This window comes from Eulemur rufifrons, chromosome 24, assembly GCF_041146395.1.
Source record: "Eulemur rufifrons isolate Redbay chromosome 24, OSU_ERuf_1, whole genome shotgun sequence".
Lineage (NCBI taxonomy): Eukaryota > Metazoa > Chordata > Mammalia > Primates > Lemuridae > Eulemur > Eulemur rufifrons.
In genome coordinates this window covers 14,334,746-14,355,164 of record NC_091006.1, presented here as the reverse complement: position 1 = coordinate 14,355,164, position 20,419 = coordinate 14,334,746, and the positions used below count along the sequence as shown (strand labels likewise).

The 20,419-nt window shown below is 50.7% G+C and overlaps 2 protein-coding genes across 2 annotated transcripts in view; one reads left to right on the top strand and one right to left on the bottom strand.

Moving 5' to 3' along the window:
* NLRP5 (NLR family pyrin domain containing 5) overlaps positions 1-4,154 on the top strand; it is a 36,546-nt gene extending 32,392 nt beyond the window's left edge. Inside the window, exon 12 of the mRNA XM_069456927.1 lies at positions 4,022-4,154. Coding sequence (XP_069313028.1) covers positions 4,022-4,154 — 133 coding nt within the window. The remainder of the gene's footprint in view (positions 1-4,021) is intronic.
* A 6,832-nt stretch (positions 4,155-10,986) lies between these two features.
* Positions 10,987-17,721, bottom strand: LOC138374213 (myeloid cell surface antigen CD33-like). Its single transcript, XM_069456926.1, has 6 exons — positions 17,685-17,721; positions 17,241-17,621; positions 16,763-17,041; positions 15,034-15,127; positions 14,490-14,688; positions 10,987-11,157 (listed from the first exon to the last, which is right to left on the bottom strand). The coding sequence occupies exons 1-6, from the start codon at positions 17,719-17,721 to the stop codon at positions 10,987-10,989; spliced, it is 1,161 nt and encodes a 386-aa protein (XP_069313027.1).
* Positions 17,722-20,419: the final 2,698 nt, after the last annotated feature.

The following is a 20,419-nucleotide window of genomic DNA, read 5'->3' as shown; positions in this document are numbered from 1 at the left end:
ACGCCCTTTTCTGGCTGAGAGATTCAAGGGCAGAGACTCCCAGAGCAGCAGGCCTGGAGTGAGAGAAGGAGTAGTGACAAAAGACGAGGTTGATGAGACAATCTCCATATAACCTAGCAATCCCACACTTACGTAGATACCCAAAACAATTGTAAAGAGACAGTCAGGTACAAATGTGTATGGGTTCACAGAAGTGCTACTCACAATAGCCAAAAACTGAAAACAGGCTACACTTCCATCGCAGGGGGATGAATGAATGGACAAAGTGTGGTCTGTTCATACGAGGGCACGCTACTCAGCCATGAAAAGGGGCCAAGTACTGACACAGGCTGCAGTGTGGATGGACGAGGCACAGAGGTTACACGTTGTATGATTCCATTTCTATGAAACATCCAGAGTAGGCCAATCCATAGGGGGGCTGGAGAGTGGGGAAGGGGAGTCAAAAACAGCCGTTTAATGGGTGCGGATTTCTTTGTGGGAAGATGAGAATGTTTGGGAACTAGATAGAGGTGGTGGTTGTACAACACGTAGTGAACGTGAGAAATGCCATTGAACTGTTCACTTTAAAATGGTTCAGTTTGCATGATGCGAATTTCACCTCAGTAACATAGCCTAATGTTTACCACAGATGCCCATATTCTGCCTTCTAAGAAGCAGGTGATTTTCTTTCCCCTCAATACCCCTCACCCCCTAAAGACTATAGATATCAGATTCTCTAGCACCATCTTCCAATCTGAGCCGACTTCTGTTTATGAGTGGAGTAGACGGTGGTACAGCAGGGCCGTGGGGTATGTGCCTGGTTCAGAGCCAAGCTCTGCCCCTCACTAGTCCTGGGTACGGGAGGAAGCCGTCCCAGTGACCGAGAGAAATGAGAGTATTTGCTCTTCCTCTTCTCCTTCCCCCTTGGTACAGGGTGCGCCCTCAGAGGGACGCAAGTGATGTCCCACAAAGTTGTGTTAATATGTAGGCAACTGTCACCCTCCAAGATTCTTTTGATCCACAAGCCAGGTCCCGGGGAGGCAGTGACAAAAACAATCTCACGGAAAGTATGATCTAGCAAAGGATTTAGACACACTTCAATTTATACGGAGACTAAGGCTATGAAGGGAAAGTGCAGGGTATGGTTTGGGAACATAGAACAGCAAGCCTGTGTGGTCTGGAGGTTTTAGGAATGGCTCCTTGGAAGACAGGGCATTTGAAGTGGAGACTTCGATATCTGGGGGTTTAACCGTCTATGAATAAAGAGCTGAGATGAATTTTCCCTTTGGTTTCTTGCCCTGGGACAGTGTGTCTGGAACCAAGTTGCAGGATCGAGGAGGTCAAGGAGAGGTAGGCAGGGGCTGGTGACACCTGTGGGCCAGGGCTACAGTAAAACCCACAGTGTGGTTGGAAGTGGCCGGCACAGTTTAACCAGCAGCGTAGAGGAGGTGGTTTAGTTACTAAGAGCTGACTCTGGCTACCTGGTAGAGAATGACCTGCAGGATTAAAAGCAGGTGGACCTGTGAAGATGCTGTCCCCATAACCCAGGGGAGGGGTGGTGCTAGCCTGAGCTGAGGACAGTGGCGGCAGCTGTGGAAAGGGAAGGGTGACAGGCGGGACTGGGCAGGTTGGGTGCGGTGGTCCAGCCAGTGGTGAGAGTCAGGAGACCGCACATGGGTGTCTGATGTGAGCAGGTGGAGGATGGAGGTGCCAGTTGCTGAAATGGAAGATGCAGAAGAGGCAGATGTTAGGCTTTATAGGGCTCAAAAGTGAATTTTGGAAAACTATGAGATGTTTACTCATCCAAGAAGAGGTTTTTAAGTGGCTAAGATATAACTCCTCGTGTATATAGCTCTGTTCAGGGGGGCCAAGCTAGAGATATAATTTTCGGAGCCATTGGTATAAGGGGACAGGCTTTTTTAAAGCTGTTGGTCACGATCCCTAGGAAGGGATTATTGGTGAGACTGACTGAACCCCTGGAAGTTCAGAGTTGAGGGGCCACGTAAGACAGTGGTCAGCTCTGGACCCTCACTGGGCGGCTGGGGGTCTTGTCTTACTTTCTTATTCTGTTCTCTACTTTATTATCTGTGCTATGGGGCACGTCTCCTAGGGTGGTCATGAGAACGTAACAAGTTGACACATGGAGCAGTTTAGGCGGTACCTAGAACATGCTAAACACTACAGTGCCGTCTCTTGTCATCGGGAGATGAGAAGGAGAAGCCAGCGGCAGGGCAAGGAGTAGCAGGGCTCAAGGGAGAGAGCCAGTGGAATGTGGCATCGCAGGCTAAGAGAAGACAATGAGCCACCGTGTCTGCTGCTGCTGAGAGGTGACATGAGATGAGAAGGGGATCTGTTGACCGCGGTAACTCGGGGCTCAGTGACCTCATGGCGTGGTCCTAGTAGAGCGGTGAGGAGCAGAAGTCAGGCTTGGGCGGACTGAAGAATGCAAGAGGACGTTGAAATGTCGTGCGTGAGCTATTTGAGAAAAGTTTTGCACAGGAGGAGAGAGAAGGGACTGGGTAGGGCTGGAGGGTGGTGGAGGCTCAAGTCAAGAGGCTTTTATTAAGACGGTGTCAGAATGTGCCCAGTGCTGAGGGGCAAGGTCTGCTGGATGAGAGGTCGGGGCCACCGTGTTGAACAGCTCTGGGCTGGCGGAGTTCACAGGAAGTGAATCAGGACTGTCCTTTAAGAATAGGGGTTTCCGAGCTCCCCACCCTTCCTTACCTCTTATTAAAAAAATAATAATAATAAAAAAAGAATAGGGGTTTCCTTCATGAGAAAATGGTTCCTTGACTGGTTTCTACATTACAGGGTAGACAAAGTATTTGTCATTTAGTACCTCATATTCCTAGTTAAAATACAAGTTAAGGGTGCCCTCAAGAGCAAAAAAGTGTAGTTATAACTGGAGGAATTATTATAAAATGTGGCCAGGGAAATAGAAGGCTGGCAGCATCAACAGCCCGTTTGAGGTTGCTCGTGGTACATTTATGTCAATAGCAGTTTTTTCAGTTGAGTAACTGTTTTGTCCAGTGTGGTCAGCTTGCGGCGGTCGGGTTCATCCAGGGTTCAAGTTTCGGCATGTGGGTATAGCCAAGAAGGACCCCAGCGTGGTTGTGGTGGACTCTGGGGTCCGAGAGGGGCAGGAGGAAAGCGAGGGTGGGAAAGGGGAGATGGACTGGGAAACGTGGCTTAATGGATTTGGAGATCGTGACACGGTCAAAGATCTGTTACAGTGACCAGCTGGGCTGAAAAGGCAGAACGCTGTCTTCAAAGGGCATATTTGCAACAGCGGCTCCTAGGCAGCGTGGCCTTTGGCAGGGTCAGGCGGTAACCACAGACTTAGAAGCCGAAGTACGGCAGAATCAGTCCTGGGTTTTCCTAACTGACATTTAATGGGCCTGTTTCCCCATCTGCAAAGTGAATATGATCCTGTGTATCTATTTAAATACCGGTTTCTTTCTCCTCTTCTAGAACATAAGCTTGGTGAAGGTGGGGACTTTGCCTCCTCGTCTGTCGCTATACAGTAAGCCCTCCCTTCACATCGTGGATAGGTTCTTGGAAACTGCAATTTTAAGCAAAACCACGTATAACAAAACTGATTTATTTCCCTCATGACCAAACAACTCTAAGGAAACAACACTATTGGACAACCTGCTGTATGTCGTTTTGCTTAAAGTCACAGTTCCCAAGGACAGATCAACAGTGTTAAGTAAGGACCTACTGTACCTCCAAACCCGGTAACAGGACCCGGAATGAAGTCGACTCTCGAGAAGGAATTCATGGGCGGACTGAGTAATCTCGCACACCTGCTGAGATTGTTGTGAGGCGCAAATGCCTATAAAAGCTCAGTGGGGTGTCTGCCACATCTGAGAGTGCCTTTTCATGTAGGGATTTACTTTTATGGTATGGGGAAGGTACTGCTGCCCCGTAAAAGTATAAGAAAGGGTTTGAGATCCTCGACGGGGTCTCCAGGAACATAGAGGAAGAGAGAGGAGTCCAAAGCAAAGTCGCGGAGTAACGTGCCGTCTTCCTCCCTCCCCAGGCTGTGGAAGTTCCAGTTTCCTGTGCAAGTTCAAAAGATGCTGGAGGAGTTGCAGCTACTCAAGCCCCAACTCGTGATTGATGGTAATTGGTACGATTTTGACAACACTAACCGGTATTGGTGGAAAAACTGAAGATACGAAAACCTTCCCCACCCACACCCATTCTGATGGAGGAACTTTAAAAGCTGCCTTCTCGGGGCAGGCTCTGAGAGTTCCTTCTCAGAGACGGAGAATGAGTCCTGATTCTCTCCAAGCCCCCAGTGGTAGTGATGATACTGTGTCCAGTATAACTGGGTTACTGCATTCGAAGGCTTGCGTGACCTTCAAGACACAGGACCTCAGTTTCTGTGACATATCTGTCCTACCTCAGAGCATAGAGAATCAGGTAAAATAAACACTGAGCGCATCTGGAAAAAGGATCAAGTGGTCTTCCTGACTAGTGGGGATGCAATTTATGATCAAAGAGGTTGGGAGGGCCCCTAAATTTGGAGAACACTCTTGCTGGTTTTAAAGCACCCACCTAAAATATCAAAGGATGGTGTGACTGTCATTCAATATCTCAACTATAAACACAAAGCTGAATTTATTTAGTGTAATAAAGGGCTAGTTGTTTTGGGAAAATCCCAGGACAGTATAGAAAAACCACCCCCCAAACTGAGAGGGAGTGGAGAGACGAAAGAATGACTCAAACAAGTCCAGCTTGACGAGTTAGATGAGTTTATATAGAGGTGTCACCTACAAGGGCACTTGCTGAGTGACTCAGGGCTTTTACATACATTGTATCCTTGCTTGTTTACAATGAATCACACTCACCAGCGAGCATTGCCATCCTGTACCTCACACAACCCAAGTCATGGCAATGACATTAGCTTTCCACTAGGTGGGGATTTTAGTGTTACAATGTGGTAAAGGGCACGACAGGACGGCCAAAGCAGTTTTAAAGCAGCCAGAGCTGGTCTGAGCCGGCCACTTCAAGACAAACTCCTGAGCACTTCCCCGCCCAGGGCCAGTAGTTGTCTTGGTAGCTGCTAGTCTACTTTGTAACAGCTCTGCTGAGCACTCTGGCTGGCACAGCGTTTCTGGCATGTAGGGGGAACCTGCGCTGTTCCCTCGCTGGTCTACCAGTCTCTGAGCAGAGCACACTTCTGATCTTTGCAGGTAGGGATGTGGAGGAGTGTGGGGTTCAGGGATTGAATCTGTAAGGTGTACGTGAACCTGGAGTTACTCCAGTTAGGCTGATCGGCCCTCACAGGTGTCTTCATCGGAGTGAATCGCTCCCCGACTGGCTGAGCGTCAGGAGCAAGGGGCGGCCATGGGTCGCCTTGAGAGCACGTTCACCGAGGCAAGTGGTCCCGGATCCACTAAATGGGTTTAAGTCTGTCTGGGTAGCCACTTGTTACCATGGCTGCAGAACAACCAGTGTGTTCCTAGCAGAGTGAAAAACTGTGTTCTTACCAACACGTCCTTTATATGATTTCTTGTATTTATTCTTCTACTCCGTGATGATGAATCATGATGGCTAATGCACATAGGCCTAACCCTAACCCTAACCCTTAACCTCCAAATGTCAACACTGATTGCCCTTTTTCCTTCTCACATAACAAAGATGCTGCCCAGACCACCAGGTCATGAAGCACTTCTCTCCTTCATGCTGCATAACCACTTTCTTTTCACACTGCCATTTTTAACTGCCCCTTCTCCAATTTAAAACCTCATGTTGGATGTTGGAATGAGCCCCGCCTGGGTCCTGGCCCAGGCTTTAACAGTAAATCACAGAATAATCTTGGTCAACTATTTCCCCCTCTCTGGTTTTCCTTTTAACTACTCATCTGTAACATGAGTGGGTTTATTGCTGGAGATGTACAGATCAGTCTAGCTATAAAATTCTCATTTCTTCTAGCTCCTCTCTGCCAGGCTTTAGAACATACATGGGACGCCTCCTCATGCACCCACTTGCAATTTTCTTGGACCATCACTCAGTTTTACCTTCCACGTGTGCATTTCCGTAGCAGAGTGTAAGTGATACAAAGGTGTTCCCGATTTTCTAACGGAAGGACTGGCTTAGGAATGACTGACCTACTTATCCTAACGGAAAAACGGATTTTCTAGGGAAACTGATGACGACTAACTGTTAAACTGATTAACTGGCACACATGGGATAACCGTGTGACTAAGGCCTGAGTGCGTTACCGGGGCACTGACTAAGAGACTTAGTGGGAGCCTAGTTAACCGATGAACAGGGCAGGCTATGAAGGGGTGGAGTATCTGATTAACTGATTTACAAGGTGATAAACCGTTGACTCATAAGGACACTCACCTGATCGTTAACCGACAGATTGTTATTGGTGGCCCGAAGACCCACTGGCTGCCCTGTGGGCTGGCCGGGTGACCAGCGTGGCAGTGACAGGCTGATGAACTCACAAAGGGCTCCTGGCGACCTGACTACCTAGTCCTTAGTCTCCCCATCTGGCTGATCCAGAATTGGTCTCTGTCCAAAACCAAGGGGCTCTCGGGGGCCTCACAGGCCTGAGAGCCCGGCTGGCGGCCTGACCGACCTGTGGCTGCCTCTCGGTCCAAGGCTGGGCACGGTCCTGCGCAGCCAGCGGTCTTCAGTCTGGGGCGCAGGGAGCGCGGCGCGAGGGCGCAGGACAGTCACGCTGGGTCTCACCCTTTGCCTCCAGCGTTGCGGACGTCTACACCGCAGCTCATCAGCGGCTGCACAGGGCTATTCATTCCGTAGCCAATCAGCGAGGCAGGTGGAGCTTGGCGCCCATGCGTTAAAATGCTTAATGTGCTAATTTTATATTTGCATGAGAGTCATGCTTTTACCCTTGTTGGGAAAAGTATCCTTTAATAGAATACAATGAAGAAATTTGTGTTCGCCTCTCTGTGTGCATTTGCCGTGTGGCGTGTGCTATGTTCAAGGCCCTAGAAACAGGCCCCTCCACTCGTGCGCCAAGTCAGAGGGACCTTGTAACGTCTTGGGCTCATCGTAAGGATTTTGCCTGTTTCCCTTTGGGCAACTGGGAGCCCCTGAAGGCAGCAGGAAAGTAACACCACTGGGTGTTTAAAATTCCCTCTGTCTCCTCTGTGGAGAGCAGACTGGAGGTGGGCAGGGAACAGGTAAGCGGAGAAGTTTCCTTAACTGTGTATTGAAGTCTCTACCTTGGAAAGTGAGTCCCAGGTGCATCTGTCCCAAGCACTTTGGACTTGCTTCGCACACAGCAGGTGATAAATATGTGTTGATGGGCAGGCTTACCAAATCTTCAGAAAGGTATATACACAAGTAGCAGGATCTTGCATGAAGTACTGCTTTAATTTTGGTAAAGAAAAAACTATATACCTAGGTCGGCCTTTCCTTTCCCTGCATTTGTGCGTGCACAACCAGAGGAAATAGTTTTGGAGACCAACCCTGAGAGATGAGTAGAAGTTTGCTTTTCTGTGTAGAGGCAGGGCCAAATCAGCAAAGTGCCTCTCTGGCATGAGGAGGTGGGTTAGGAGTGGGGAGAGAGGTTTGGGAGATAATCACCATGTTGTCCCCATCTGGCCCTTCCCATTGGGCTCCCATGTCCAGGATCTTCTTCTGTCCTGAGCAGGAAAGGAACTCCAATTGTTCTCCTCCTTCCTTTTCTGGAAACCTCCAGCCCTGCCAGGAAATCCAGTAGAGCTGTCAGGCCTGGAAAGGCTGGCTCTGGGCACATCAGCTGGTGAGCCCTGTTCTAGGGTTTGGAGGACTTAGATAAGGGGTTACCTTGGGGAGAGGGCTGATCACCTGGTGTAGTAGGTCCTGGAGAGCCACAGGTGAGGAGGAAGCCAGTCCCCAGGTGGGTGCCCCTGAGCAGGGTGAGGACCAGAAAGAAAGGCACACCTAGGGGCACGCTGGGGGGCATGAGGTTCCTGTTTCTAGGTCTCAGAGCCCTATCGACAGGACCCAGACTTCTTGCCACTGTGTGACTGTGGGGCTTAAACAGCCTGGGCTAGAAAGGAACTGCAGAACGTGTCTGGGCAGAAATTGGGGTGGGAGCCTTGGAGGGGTCGAGATCACAGAGCGAGAGACCGGAAGGCTCCAGACAGAACTGTGAGAAAACATAGAAAGAGAAAAAATGTGTTCCAGGCTCAAAAAGTGCAAATCAACTCAGATGGAGAAAGAAAAATAGCAGCCTTGAAGTTATTGTAGCAGGACAGCTACATTAAAAGGAAATCTTATTTCTCCCCAGGTCTTGCAATAGCTGTGAAATGCCATGAGGACCCCTCTTTGAGTGATTAATGATTTCTTACTAATGATGTTCCAAACCAGCTTTGTTAGTCCCAAATAGTTACTGGGGATGCCCATGTTTCCTGTCCTTCCCCCGGAACTGCCCTGATCCCTAGTTAATACCCACAGGAGGTGAGGAGCCCAAGTGTGAGGATGGACACACTCCCTGGAGGGTCTTAGACACCTCTGACCAGCTGCCCTGATCTGGGATGTCACTAGACCCTTTCCTGGGCTCCTGCTGCATCTACACTGGAGTCTGATCCAGGCTCTGCCCCACCCCCCAGGGAAGATGCTCCACCCACCAGGACACACTCTGGCCCCTGGGAAGGCCCGGGCAGGGGAGCTGTCACCGTATGTCATGTGAGCTCAAGTACCTGCCAGCTCTGCAGGAGGGCTTGACCTCAGAGGCTCCTGGTCCCGGTGCTAGCCCAGGAGGGCAAAGGCTGGGACGTGTTCAGGCCAGCGGGAAGGAGAGGGATGGGTGGTGTCAGGGCGGGAACAGACAACAGCAGTGCGTGGTGCTGGGCTCTCTCTCCAGCTCCTTTTCTCCCTCCTCTTGTCAACTCATAGGCAATGTCCCTCCTGTGGACACTGCCTGTCTGCCCCACCTGGCTGAGCCACAAGGAAGGAGGATGTGCTTGCTAAACCTCTCTGTTTGCTGGTCGTTGTACTGCTTCTGTGCCTGTCTTGCTTCGTAACAGCCTCACGCAAGAATAAAAATAAGCTCTGAAAGTGAGGGGCTAGACTTCGTGTCTGACAGAGGAGCAGACTGAGGGTCAGGAATCTAGACACTGTGACTGGGTCCCTTTCTCCAGCTCTGTGCACTGGCTTCAGTGTGCAGAAGAGGACAGTGCCAGGCCTGAAAGGCAAGGACAGCGCTTCATGGCCACTTATTTCTGGCTCCAACTCTCCCCCTTCCAGTGGTGTGAGACTCACTGATGCTGTCAGAGCGGGTCCCCATTCACCCCGGACAGGAACGAGCCTAATGAGGCCACCTGCCCTCTGTTGCTGAGTCAGGGGCTGGGAAGCGGTGGGTCTGGGTGTCCTTCCTCAGATGGGTGGGTGGGGGGTGGGGGGAGACATGATGATGGCCTCTGTGTTGTTCCTCTAGTCATGGGGTCTGAAGCCAGCTCTCCTCCTTCTAACCACTGTCCAGAGCTCTCCTGTGATTGTCTCCGGGACCATTTATAGGGCTTATGGTTGTGTTTAGAGGAAAGCGGCAGGGGAAAAAATGGGCCGATGCCACCCTGTCTGGATCAGAGGTCTAACGGTCAACGTCTTATGTCTTATGGGGCAGGCTGATCCATATCAGCCACCTGCCATTGTCATAGATGGAAGTCTTACTCAACTGTTTTTTCTGTGGATAAGGAAGTGGGGTTTAGGCATCAGGCATTTTTTTAAGCAACACCAGAATCTTCCATGTGTTTATTTAAAGGCATTTTGAGCTTATGACATAATGCTTTCACTTTGGTTGTGGCTTGGGTGCTGTTGGTGAATTTGGGGCTGTTGCTGCTTAAACTGGTTTTCATTATTTGATTAGAGTTTTAGCAGGAATATTATGAGCCCATAAGTCCCTCTGCCATCTGAACCCAGACATCCACTTTGGAGCTCATTTTGAAGGCTGAGAAGGTGTTAGCCCCATGAGGACCTGGTGATGAGCCTTCCTGGAGGGGGACGTGGCTACACGGACAGGGAGGGGAGCATCAGAACGGGGTCCACAGAGAATGGCTTGAGGGTCAGATGTGGCCACGGAGGAGGAGACAGGGTGAGATTCAGACCACCTAGAACAGAGGTCAGCACACCACAGCCTGTGGGCTGCCTGTTTTTGTACATAACATTTTGTTGGAAAACAGCCATATAATTAACTCATTTGCACATTGTCTATGGCTGCTTTTGCACTGCAACAGCAGAGTAGAATAGTTGCAACAGACCCTATGTCTTGCAAAGCCTAAAATATTTACTCTCTGGCCCTTTACAAATAAGATTTGCCCTTCTCTGACTTAGAATCTCATGTTGAGAAGCTTGAAAATTATTCTCTGGGTTCGGGAATTAGGGCAGTATTTTGACTATGGTCAGCTCTGAGTTTTAGAAAATTCCCAAAATGCTGTTATGTGATTTTTACCTGTAGCAGGACATAAAGGAAGCAGAAATTCTAGTAGGAAACAGGTAGTATCGAAAGGTAAGTGGAAAGTGGTGATATTGGAGGGCAAGTCCGGGACGTGATCAATGGTGGGGTTTTGAGTAGCCAGTGACACTGACATGTTGCTGGAACAGTTTATGTGACTGTCCATGCTGAGCCTCTGAACCAAATGTCACTCACTCCTTTCTGGCCGAGGGAGAAGTAACCAGTAGGCAGGAAACTCTCACTACGCACCAGGACTGGTGTTTTCCATGTGTACCTCTATTTCATCCTCACAGCAGCCCTGTGAGATAGGACGTCGTTCACCCATTTTACAGAGCAGGAAATTGAGACACAGAGAGTAAAGTAGCTCACCCGATGTCATGCTCTTGGCAAATGAGAAAGCACAGGTTTGTTCCCAAGTCTCTCTGATTACAAAGTCTAAGATAATGTCAATATAACACGTAACTCACATACAGTCTATAAAGTTATCTCACGTAGGGTGTTAAATCTCCAAGAGTCAGCCTTTGGTCTCCCTTCCCATAGAGGATGTGGACCTTCTGGCTGAGACCAATGCTCCTGTCACAGCCTCACTGGGTCCTGATCTCTGAGTAGTAGCTGGAGGTGCCCTCCGAAGGATTCGTCCTGGGGAAGCTTAGGGAGGCATAACACAGCTCCTCCTCCATCCCCACGGTGGAGGTGGCCCCCACAGAGCTTGCTGCGTCAGTGGGGCCAGGGCACTTGGACGTCATCTGGTGTTCCTGTGCGGAGAGGAGAGAAGGGGGCCAGAGAAGGGCAGTGGGGAGGGCAACCGGGAGAAAACAGAGAGGGTCCATGAAGTGAGTTTGATTCCGGGAGGACATTTATTTACTTTTCTATTCTTTCATCAAACATTTCTTATGATCCCACTCATTCAATTAATGAACACATAGAGCACTTATTGATTGATTTCTAATTCTCCTGAACACTCCCACAGACCTATGTGGAAAACACTATTATTTTACTCATTTTACAGACAGAGAAATGAAGTCTCAGGGAAGTGAGGTACTTCCCAAGCTAGCACATTTATTGAACTCAACCTCAGAGCTCTCTGAGGCCTCCTATGGGCTGGGAACTGGGTCCACAGGCAGGGAGCAAAGCAGAAGTGGGCCCTGTGACCTCCAGCACTGAAGGAGATGAAGACAGAAGCAGACTGGTAATAAACATGCAACTGCAAATTGTGACGCTGTGCAGATGAACGGGACAGAGTAGAAAAATGGAGGTCTTATCAGACCCAACCTTGTCCTGTGGAGCTCACAGTGTGGTGGGGAAGCCGTGGGAACACAGTCACCACGAGAGGTGAGACGCCCTATGGAAATAGGCCCATGTGGTGTCATCGTACATAGTGTCAGATGCTACCTGAACCAGCAAAGGTGTAGAGTTCAACCAGTTCCTGTTGAAGGCCCTTTATTGGCTTTGGAGTCACTGCAACATTTGTCAAAGGAGTCCTTGGCCATCACAGTTTCCACAGCCTCTCCTCCCATTCTCTCTTGAACCCTCTCTAATCAAGAGATCTTCCCCCACCAGGCAAACAGAACTGCTTTTGACAAGATCAGCTGTAATACCACTTGGTTGAGTTCAGACGGCCATTTCTCAGATCCTATCTTACTGAACAAATCAGCACTTGAAACAAATGACCAGTTTCTGCTTCCTGAAGCCCCTTCTCCCCTTGGCCACTAGGACCCGACCCTGCACCCTCCTGGTCATTCCTTCCTCCTCCATGCCACTCCTCAGGCTTCCTGCTGTTTCCAACTTATCTCCCTGACACTAAATGCTGGGAGGTCCCAAGGCTTTGTCTGTGGACCCCATCTCTTCTGTGTGGGTTCATCCACCATCAGACCTTGAAGTTCAGTGCCCCCACATCAAGGGGTCTCCTACATAAACCCCTCTCCTGAACTCCAGATTTTTGCCATCTACATTTGGATGTCTGCTAACACCTTCAAATTTACAGTAACCAAAATGATGATTGATCCACTCTTCAAACTATGCTCCTACTGCAGGGTTGACAATTGTAGTCATTGACAATTTGGTTCCTTAAGTTTGAATTTTGGGCAACCACATTAACATCATTTTTGGTGTCTATGACATCTATGGAGTCATCTTGGACATCCATGAACATCCGTGACATCCCAGGACATCTGTGGAGCCACCTTTGACCTCTGTGATACCCACAAAGCAGAAGGCATGAGCCATCTTTGCTCATTCCTCCCATGCACTGTCACTTCATTAGCAAATACTGTTGGCTTCATCTTCTAGATGTATCCAGAGCCCAAGTTCTCCACGTGAGATTCATCGTACCTGCCCAGGACTAAGTCTGTCATCTCTTGGATCTCTGTGTGTCCTTCTACCTGATCTGTGCTCTTCTACACTTCTTACAACATGCCCTCTCTCCCTGTAGCATTAAAATGAGTACCAGTTCATGTCACTCTTTTGTTTAAAATGTGTAAATAACCATGGTGGCCTGCAGGACCCTGCAATATTTGCAGCCTCCAGTCTCTCCAAGTTCGTTTCCTACCCACCATCACTCAGTCCCCACCCCCAACACAACTCTGCTCTAACCGCACTGTCCTGAGCTCTGTTTCTTTCACGTGTCAGATGTGCTCCGGTCTGAGAGCCCTGGTGTGCGCTGCCCTGCGTTTGGAGTCCTCAGTGACTCTCCCGGCTCTCACATTGTGCTCTTTCTTTTCTGGAAGATGTTTGCTCAAAGGGCCCCCTGCAGCCCCCGGTTTCCCTCCTGTTCTCCCACTTCATATCCTGCCATAGCACTCACTTCCCGCCTGTTGCCTGTGTATTTGCACGACTTACTTGTTCATCATTTACATCCCACACCCCAATAAAGGTAAGATCTTGATAGCTGGGATGTTTTACATTTGTAAAATATGTGTTCTTAAAAATACATAAATCGCACAAGCACCTAGAATAGTTGACAAGTGGGAGCAGATAGACATTAGCAGAAGGAGTGGGTGACTGCTGAGCCTGTGTTCCAAACGCTCACAGTGGTGTGCACCGTAGTGACAGTTAAGTACATTAATGGAAGTCATTGCTCGAAGGACGAGCAGGGTGGGGCAGGTGGACGTAGGCATGTGGGCACTGGGGCCGGCTGAGCACTGGCGCTGAGATGCAGAAAGCTTGCTCTGCTCGAGGTGGCCGAGAGGGGAGCGTGGGGGCAGATAGCATTGACGGTGACCCTGGATTTCCTGCCCCAACTGCCAGACCGAGCCGTTTGGGTGCTCATAGTTCGGCAGTGTGGAGAAGCAGTGTATTCCATCTCTGGAGTGATGGGACAATGACCTGTCAGGGAGGGGACACTCACGGGCTGGGGAGGGAGATGGGAGGTGGGGCTGCGGCAGGATGAGGGTAGAAGGGGCTTGGCTCGGAGGGAGCGGGTGTGTTAAGCTGTGTTCAGAAGAAGCTCGGACACGCTTGTGGCACATGGCACAGGAGGAAGAGATGGAGGACTGGGCCAGATGGGGCCAGGTCTCAAGTTGGGCAATGGGGACAAGAGTGCCACCAGACAGACGCATAACCCAGCAGAAGGAGCACATTTAGGGGTGCGTTAACTGTGCCCTTCTGATGGTCTGACAGCTGGGGCCTTGCTGACCCTGCAGAGACTGGCTCTCCCGGGGACGGCAGCTATCTAGAGACAGCAGAGGACTCGCCTACGGTGCACCTTTCCTGTGCAAGCCAATCCCTCCAAAGCCCACGCCACCAACCCGTCCTTCCTTGAGCTCTTACATGGCACACACTATTCTCCTGCTCTAACCACCACAGGGCCAGGTACCAGACAGCTAGAGACAGCCCCTAAACCCCAGGGTCTGCTGCAACTACTCAAAGGGGCCAATCCCAAACCTGTCTCACCCATTCCTTTCCAGGAAAACCGCAGTAATGACTCTTGCCTGCGTCGCCCCCTCACTCCCTCTGCCCTCTGTCTGACCCTGGTGCTTCTCCACGTGGCCTGCATGGGTTGGTGGTACACAGGCACAAACTGTCTTTTCAATGGTGGTGGTCTCCTGCTCTGTTGGCCTTACCTTGCCTGCATAGTACTAAATCGTACGAAAACAGGAGGGAAGGTGACGAGCTCAGCTGGGGGCGTGCTGAACGGGGCAAGACTGTGGGCCACCCGAGGAGGTGTCTGCGGGGCAGCCTGGACGCCGGGTGCCCCATCACTCACCAGGCAGGGGGGCCCTGCTGCAGGGTGGGTGTCGCTGCTGGACGCCGCTGGCCTGGCTGCCCTCCTCCTGCGGGTCTTCACCCTGATGGGAGACACCAGGGCCTTTGGGCCTGCTTTGCTCAGGCTGTGGGGTCACTGTTACTGGTCTGGAATGAGTGACTGTGGCAGGTGGAGCGTGGACTAGCCCAAGAGCCTTCATAACCAGACTTTGTAACAAGGTCCCCCTGTCTCCACCCCTCTCACTTCCTGCATGTCTGGGACCTGGGACTGGGGACAGACCCAGGCCCGGCCCTGCAGCTGTAGGCTGGATCCTCAACACCAGCACCCCCTGCCCTTGCTCCAGGCCCTCCCAGCCCTTCAGGTCCCTCCAACTCCAGGTCCCTCGTCTCCACCTCTGGCCCACGCCTGACCCAGAGCCGATGCTCACGTGAAGAAGACGAGGCAGAGACAGAGAGCTAGCAGGGTGACACCAGCGCCCCCGACGGCCCCCTGAACCACTCGTGCTCTGGTGTCAGGTTTCCCTGCAGACAAGAGAGACTTGGGGTGACCTGCAATCCTGACACACACCCATGTGCCCCCTGCTCTCCAGCAAGGGAGGGCCCCTCGCCTCAGAACCTGGGTTTAGCTCCTTCCACCCATCATAGGACCCCAGCCATTTCCAGACCCATGAGACGAAGGACACAGTCTACCTGGCACCTCCTGTCCAGCCCCACAATCCTGTCCAGCAAACCTCATTTCTTCCAGGGCCCGGGTTCCTCTCCACCCTGGGTCTCTGCCACACACCCCAGACCTGGCCTCATTAGGACCATGAAGCTCTGGGCGCCCTTGGCATTTCAGAGAGAGAGAGATGGAGAGAGAGAACTACGGGATGCTGACAGACCTTCTCCCTCCTTCCTTCCCTGGGAGCGTGTCTGAGTTTCCTCTCTGGTCCTGTCACTCAGAGTCAAAGCGGGTCCTTTGTGCCTCCAGAGGGGCTGGGAGTGGGGTGGGCAGGGAGGTGGCTCCCTGAGCTTCCAGTCAGACCTGGGCAGCTCTCCTGGGCCTGCCTGGCTGTGCCTCCTGGGATCCCAACACCCAGAGCCGGGGATGTGTCTCCGAGCATCGCACGGCAACAATTCGATGAGCACTACTGAGGGACCTGGGAATTATCCCTGCCCCAGTGGTGCCGCCTCTCCAGCGAGGGGACAAGATGCCATTCTCAGAGGAAAGAGAGCAGTGGAGACAGCATTGGTCTTTGGACAGAGGTCAGAGCCATGGGCTGAGGGATTGACATTAAATAAAATGATGCCCCAAAGAGATTTTTAGGGCCGTGAAACTATTCGTATATGATACTATTGAGGTGGATGCGTGTCATTATGCATTTGTCAAAGCCCGTGGAATGCTGACATGGCTGAGCTCCTATGCTGGGTAGAATGATGGGAGTAGGAATGTACAACACCAACGGTGAACCCTAATGCCAGCTATGGACTTCGGGTGACAATGATGTGTCAATATAGGTTCACTGATGGTAACAAATGTCCCACTCTGGCAGGGGTGTTGATAATGGGGGAGGCTGTACATTTGTTGGGGCAGAGGGAATATGGGAACTCTCTTTACCTTCCTCTAAATTATGTTGTGAACCTAAAACTGCTCTAACAAATAAAGTCGATTTCAAACTGCCCCCACGTTGCGCAGTGAAGGGAGGAATGAAGAGCACTAAGTGGGACGTGAAGACAGGAAGTTGCTGCTCACTCCCCAAAAGTCCTTAACCAAGAGACTCGATGGGGCTACCTGTGTCCAACTGCAGGCCTGTCCTGCAACCATTTGACTCTGAAAGTCCAGCCTTGACCAAACCCAGCACAGAGCCTACACCAGCAACAGCCTGACAGAGGCCTACCTGGGCTGTCCTCTAGGGAGACACCAACTGGTGGGCTCTGCGGACCATCTAAGACAGGATGGCCCTCTCTAGCTGGGCGGGGGTGAGATGAGGGTAGGCGCTGCTCCCCTGCCCCGGGAGCCATAGAAATGCACGAGGGACAGGGCTTGTGTCCTTCCAGGTCTCCTGCTCAGCCAGGCCTCCAGCACACAGCCACCAAGCCTCCCCCGCCCCAGCCCTCCTGCTCCCCCACCACATCCCCACACCCTCAGGGACCAGGGTGTCCTGGCCCAGCTCTCACAGGACACGTTGAGCTGGATGGTTCTCTCTGTGGTCACATCAGCTCCGGGGAACTTCACCTGGCAGGTGACGTTGGTGCCGTGGTCCTGGGGCCGTGGGGTGAGAGTGAGCACCGAGGAGCGAGTGGTCCTGGGGCCCAGGGAGGTGGGGGCAGGTGACATCCAGGAGAAGATGGGGGGCGTCCCCTGCTCACAGGCCCAAGACACAGAGCAGGTCAGGTTGGTGGGGCGGCCACACTCCAGGGTCCCCGGGAGGAGGATGTCAGGCGTGTGGGTCAGGGCTGGGGAGAAGAGGGGGACACGCAGGGTCAGGAGGGAAGGTCTGAGGTGCGGCCCTGAGAGGAGCTCAGGCTCTGGTCCAGCTCCTCCCCTGAGCCTGACAGGCTGCACCCCCAGCCCCTCCCAGGACGGGGGTCCCAGCCCAGCCCTGCAGCCCCCACCACCTCCCCCTGTGGGCTGCTCCTAGAGCCCGAGCCGTACCCGTCACATGCACAGACAGCTGGGGAGATTTGTAAGTCCATTTTGTTATTCCGCTCTCTACGCGAAAAAAGTATGACCCATTGTCCTTCCTCCGGGCATCTGTGATACTCAGGGAGCAGTTCTTAATCTGGAGATCACCAAGGAGGTGGAATCGGCCCTGGGTCTCCTCCTGCACTTTTCGAGCTGGGTTGTTTGTGGCCACGGGAGCATCCTGGAATTCTTTGGCTCCTTCCCGGAACCAGTAGCCATAAACAGAGTTGATCCTGTAGCGGTACTTTTGGGGATAAAGAACTGTGCAAGGCACGAGGACGCACAGACCCTCCTGCACCATCACCGACTCCTTCACTTCTAGTTGATATCCCGGATCCTGAGCTAGGGCCCCTGTGGGGAAACAAAGGTCAGCTGGGCTCAGCCCCCACCGCCCCTCTCCCCCAGGCCACTCACATGTCCACAGCAGGGGCAGCAGCAGCGGCAGCAGCATTTCTGAGCGGAGGGTTCTTGCAGTCCCTGTGTGAGCAGAGAAGGGGAAGGACAGTGGAGGGGAAGGGTGGCAGGACCCACGCAGAGCTGGGGAGGAAGCGAGACTTCAGAGTTTGGCAAAGGAGGAAGCTCAGACTCATGTGTGGTCCGAGCTTCTCCCCCTCTGTGCAGAGCACACTGAAACCCAGGGCCCAGGGATCCCAGACACCTGCCCAGAGGGGAGCAGAGAAGGAGCAGAGGCTGCATCCTGTGTCCCATCTCGGGAGCTTTTCTCTAACAGCAGAGCCTTGACTACGACCTCTGGGGACATCTGAGGAATTGGACACCCATGAGTGTCTAAGGTCCTCCTACTCTGAGATGCTGTTCTGAGCACCACCGTTTACATTCGGGAGCTGTTCACCCCTGGCCGTTCCCAGAGTCACAGGCTCATGCAGACCTGTGGGGCAGCTGGCCCTGCGTGATATGGGATTCTGTAGGGTCTGTGTGAGTGTCCGGGGGGAAGACATGAAGAGGGTTCCTAGGTACAGTGAAGGTGGAAGCCATTCATTCATTCATTCATTCTCCAAACACATAGTGAGCATCTGTGTGTCTGCGCGGCTGGAGACAAAAACAGACACCGCTGACCTGGTCCCTGCCCCTGAGCTGCTCCCCATCCATAGCCTCACGTCCTCACCACACACGTGCCGTCTGGCCTCGGGGCTGTGGACACTGGTGGGGTTGTCATATGTCATGGCAGCGTCGTGTTTTATAAGAAATATGGATATGGAGTTTTTCCGTGGCGTCTAGTACACTGATTTGCAAAGTTTCACTGCCGTGTCCAAAATAAGAACCAGGCAGCAAGTTCAGGTAAAATAAAAGGACGATCACGGGTTCATAGAAACTTCTTTTCCATTAATGCTTCACTTCCGTGTAGCATGGAAAGGAGGTATTTTTGTAGTTCCCCATGTGTTATTGCTAGGTAGTATTTCATTGTACGGGTGTACAATAGTCTTCTATTTATTCACTATTGATACACATTTGGGATTTTCCAGTTTTTGCTATAGATATGCAGATACAGGTCTTTTTTTACAGACGTGTTTTTATACTCATGAGTATACACAAGAAGAGGAATCCTTAGATCAAAGACTACCTATATGTTTAATGTTAGTAGGAATTGCCAGCCTGTTGTCCACATGGTGTTGTGTTGTTTTTTTTTTTCAGCTCATTATGGGGGTACAAAAGTTCAGGTTATATATATTGCCCATGCCTCCCCATCCCCCCCGAGTCTGAGCTTCAAGTGTGTCCATTCCCCAGACAGTGCACATCATGCTCATCATGTAGGTATGCACCCATCCCCTCCCCCCACCCACATCCCCCCCAAGTCAGAACTTCAAGCGTGTCCATTCCCCAGGCAGTGCGCATCGCACTCATCAAGTAGGTATACACCCATCCCTTCCCCCCAGCCCCCACCTCTGTCCGATACCCAATTGGTGTTATTCCCAAATGTGCACTCAGGGAAACCAGTTTGCTGGTGAGTACATGTGGTGCTTATTTTTCCATTCTTGGGATACTTCACTTAATAGAATGGGTTCCAACTCTCTCCAGGAGAACCAAAGAGATGCCATATCGCCATTATTTTTTTTACCACTCTTCCCAGCCATGCCCCAGAATTTTAGTAGCTCCACAACCTCATCAACGCTTGGTATTGTCAGTCGTTATATTTTATCATTTCTAGTGAGAATGTAGTGGCATTTTGTATTTTTAAAATTTTTAGTGCTTTTTAATTTTCGGTACTGTCAACTTCACTCTGTATCGTATGGAGTTCCATGTGATTTGACAGGTGTACACAGCTATCTACCCAGAGTCGGGACACTGAGGAGTGTTGTTGCCCAAAACATCCCCGCTGCTGTCTCCTGGTGGTCAACCAACCCTCCACACTTAATCTCTGAAAAAATGCTGATCACTTCTGCATCCCTGCTGACATGCCTTTTACAGAATGTCACATAAGTGAAATCATTAAAAAATGTAGCCGAAATTCTGATTCATTCTCTTGGCATAATGCCTTGGAGGGCCATCCCTGAGATAAAGTGTATGAATCAATAGTTTGTTCCTTTTTATTGATGACTGGTATTCTGCTGTTTCCATAGACCCCCATTCTGTACACATTTAACAATGGAAGAACACTAATTTTACGTCCAAGTTTAGGTGACTATGAAATAAAACTGCTATAAATATGTACACAGAGGTTTCTGTGTTTGAACACAAGTTTTTGTTTCTCTTTGGAAAATACCTTGGAGTCAGGTGTTTGGCTACATGCTTTGTGTAAGTTTATATTTATACGAAATTGCTAGCATTGGCATGAAGTAGTTTCTCACTGCGGTTGTTTCTTAATTGTTGTTGTTTTTCATTATATGTGTCAAAGGCATACAACATGATGTTCGAGATTGTGGTTTTGATTTGCATTTCCCTAGTGACTGGTGATGTTGAATGTCTTTTTGTATCCTTATCAACCATTTGTGTATTTTTCTGGAAATGTCATACACACCCTTTGTCCGTTTTTAAAAGTGTTTTGTGTTTTGGTTGCTGAGTGGCTGTTTTTTTTTTTTTTTTTTTTTTTTTTTTTATGAAACTGGTTTTTTGTTATTGCTGTTGTTTATTGATTGTTTAATTTTGAGAATCCTTGACATATTCTGGATACAAGTAATTTATCAGAGATCTAT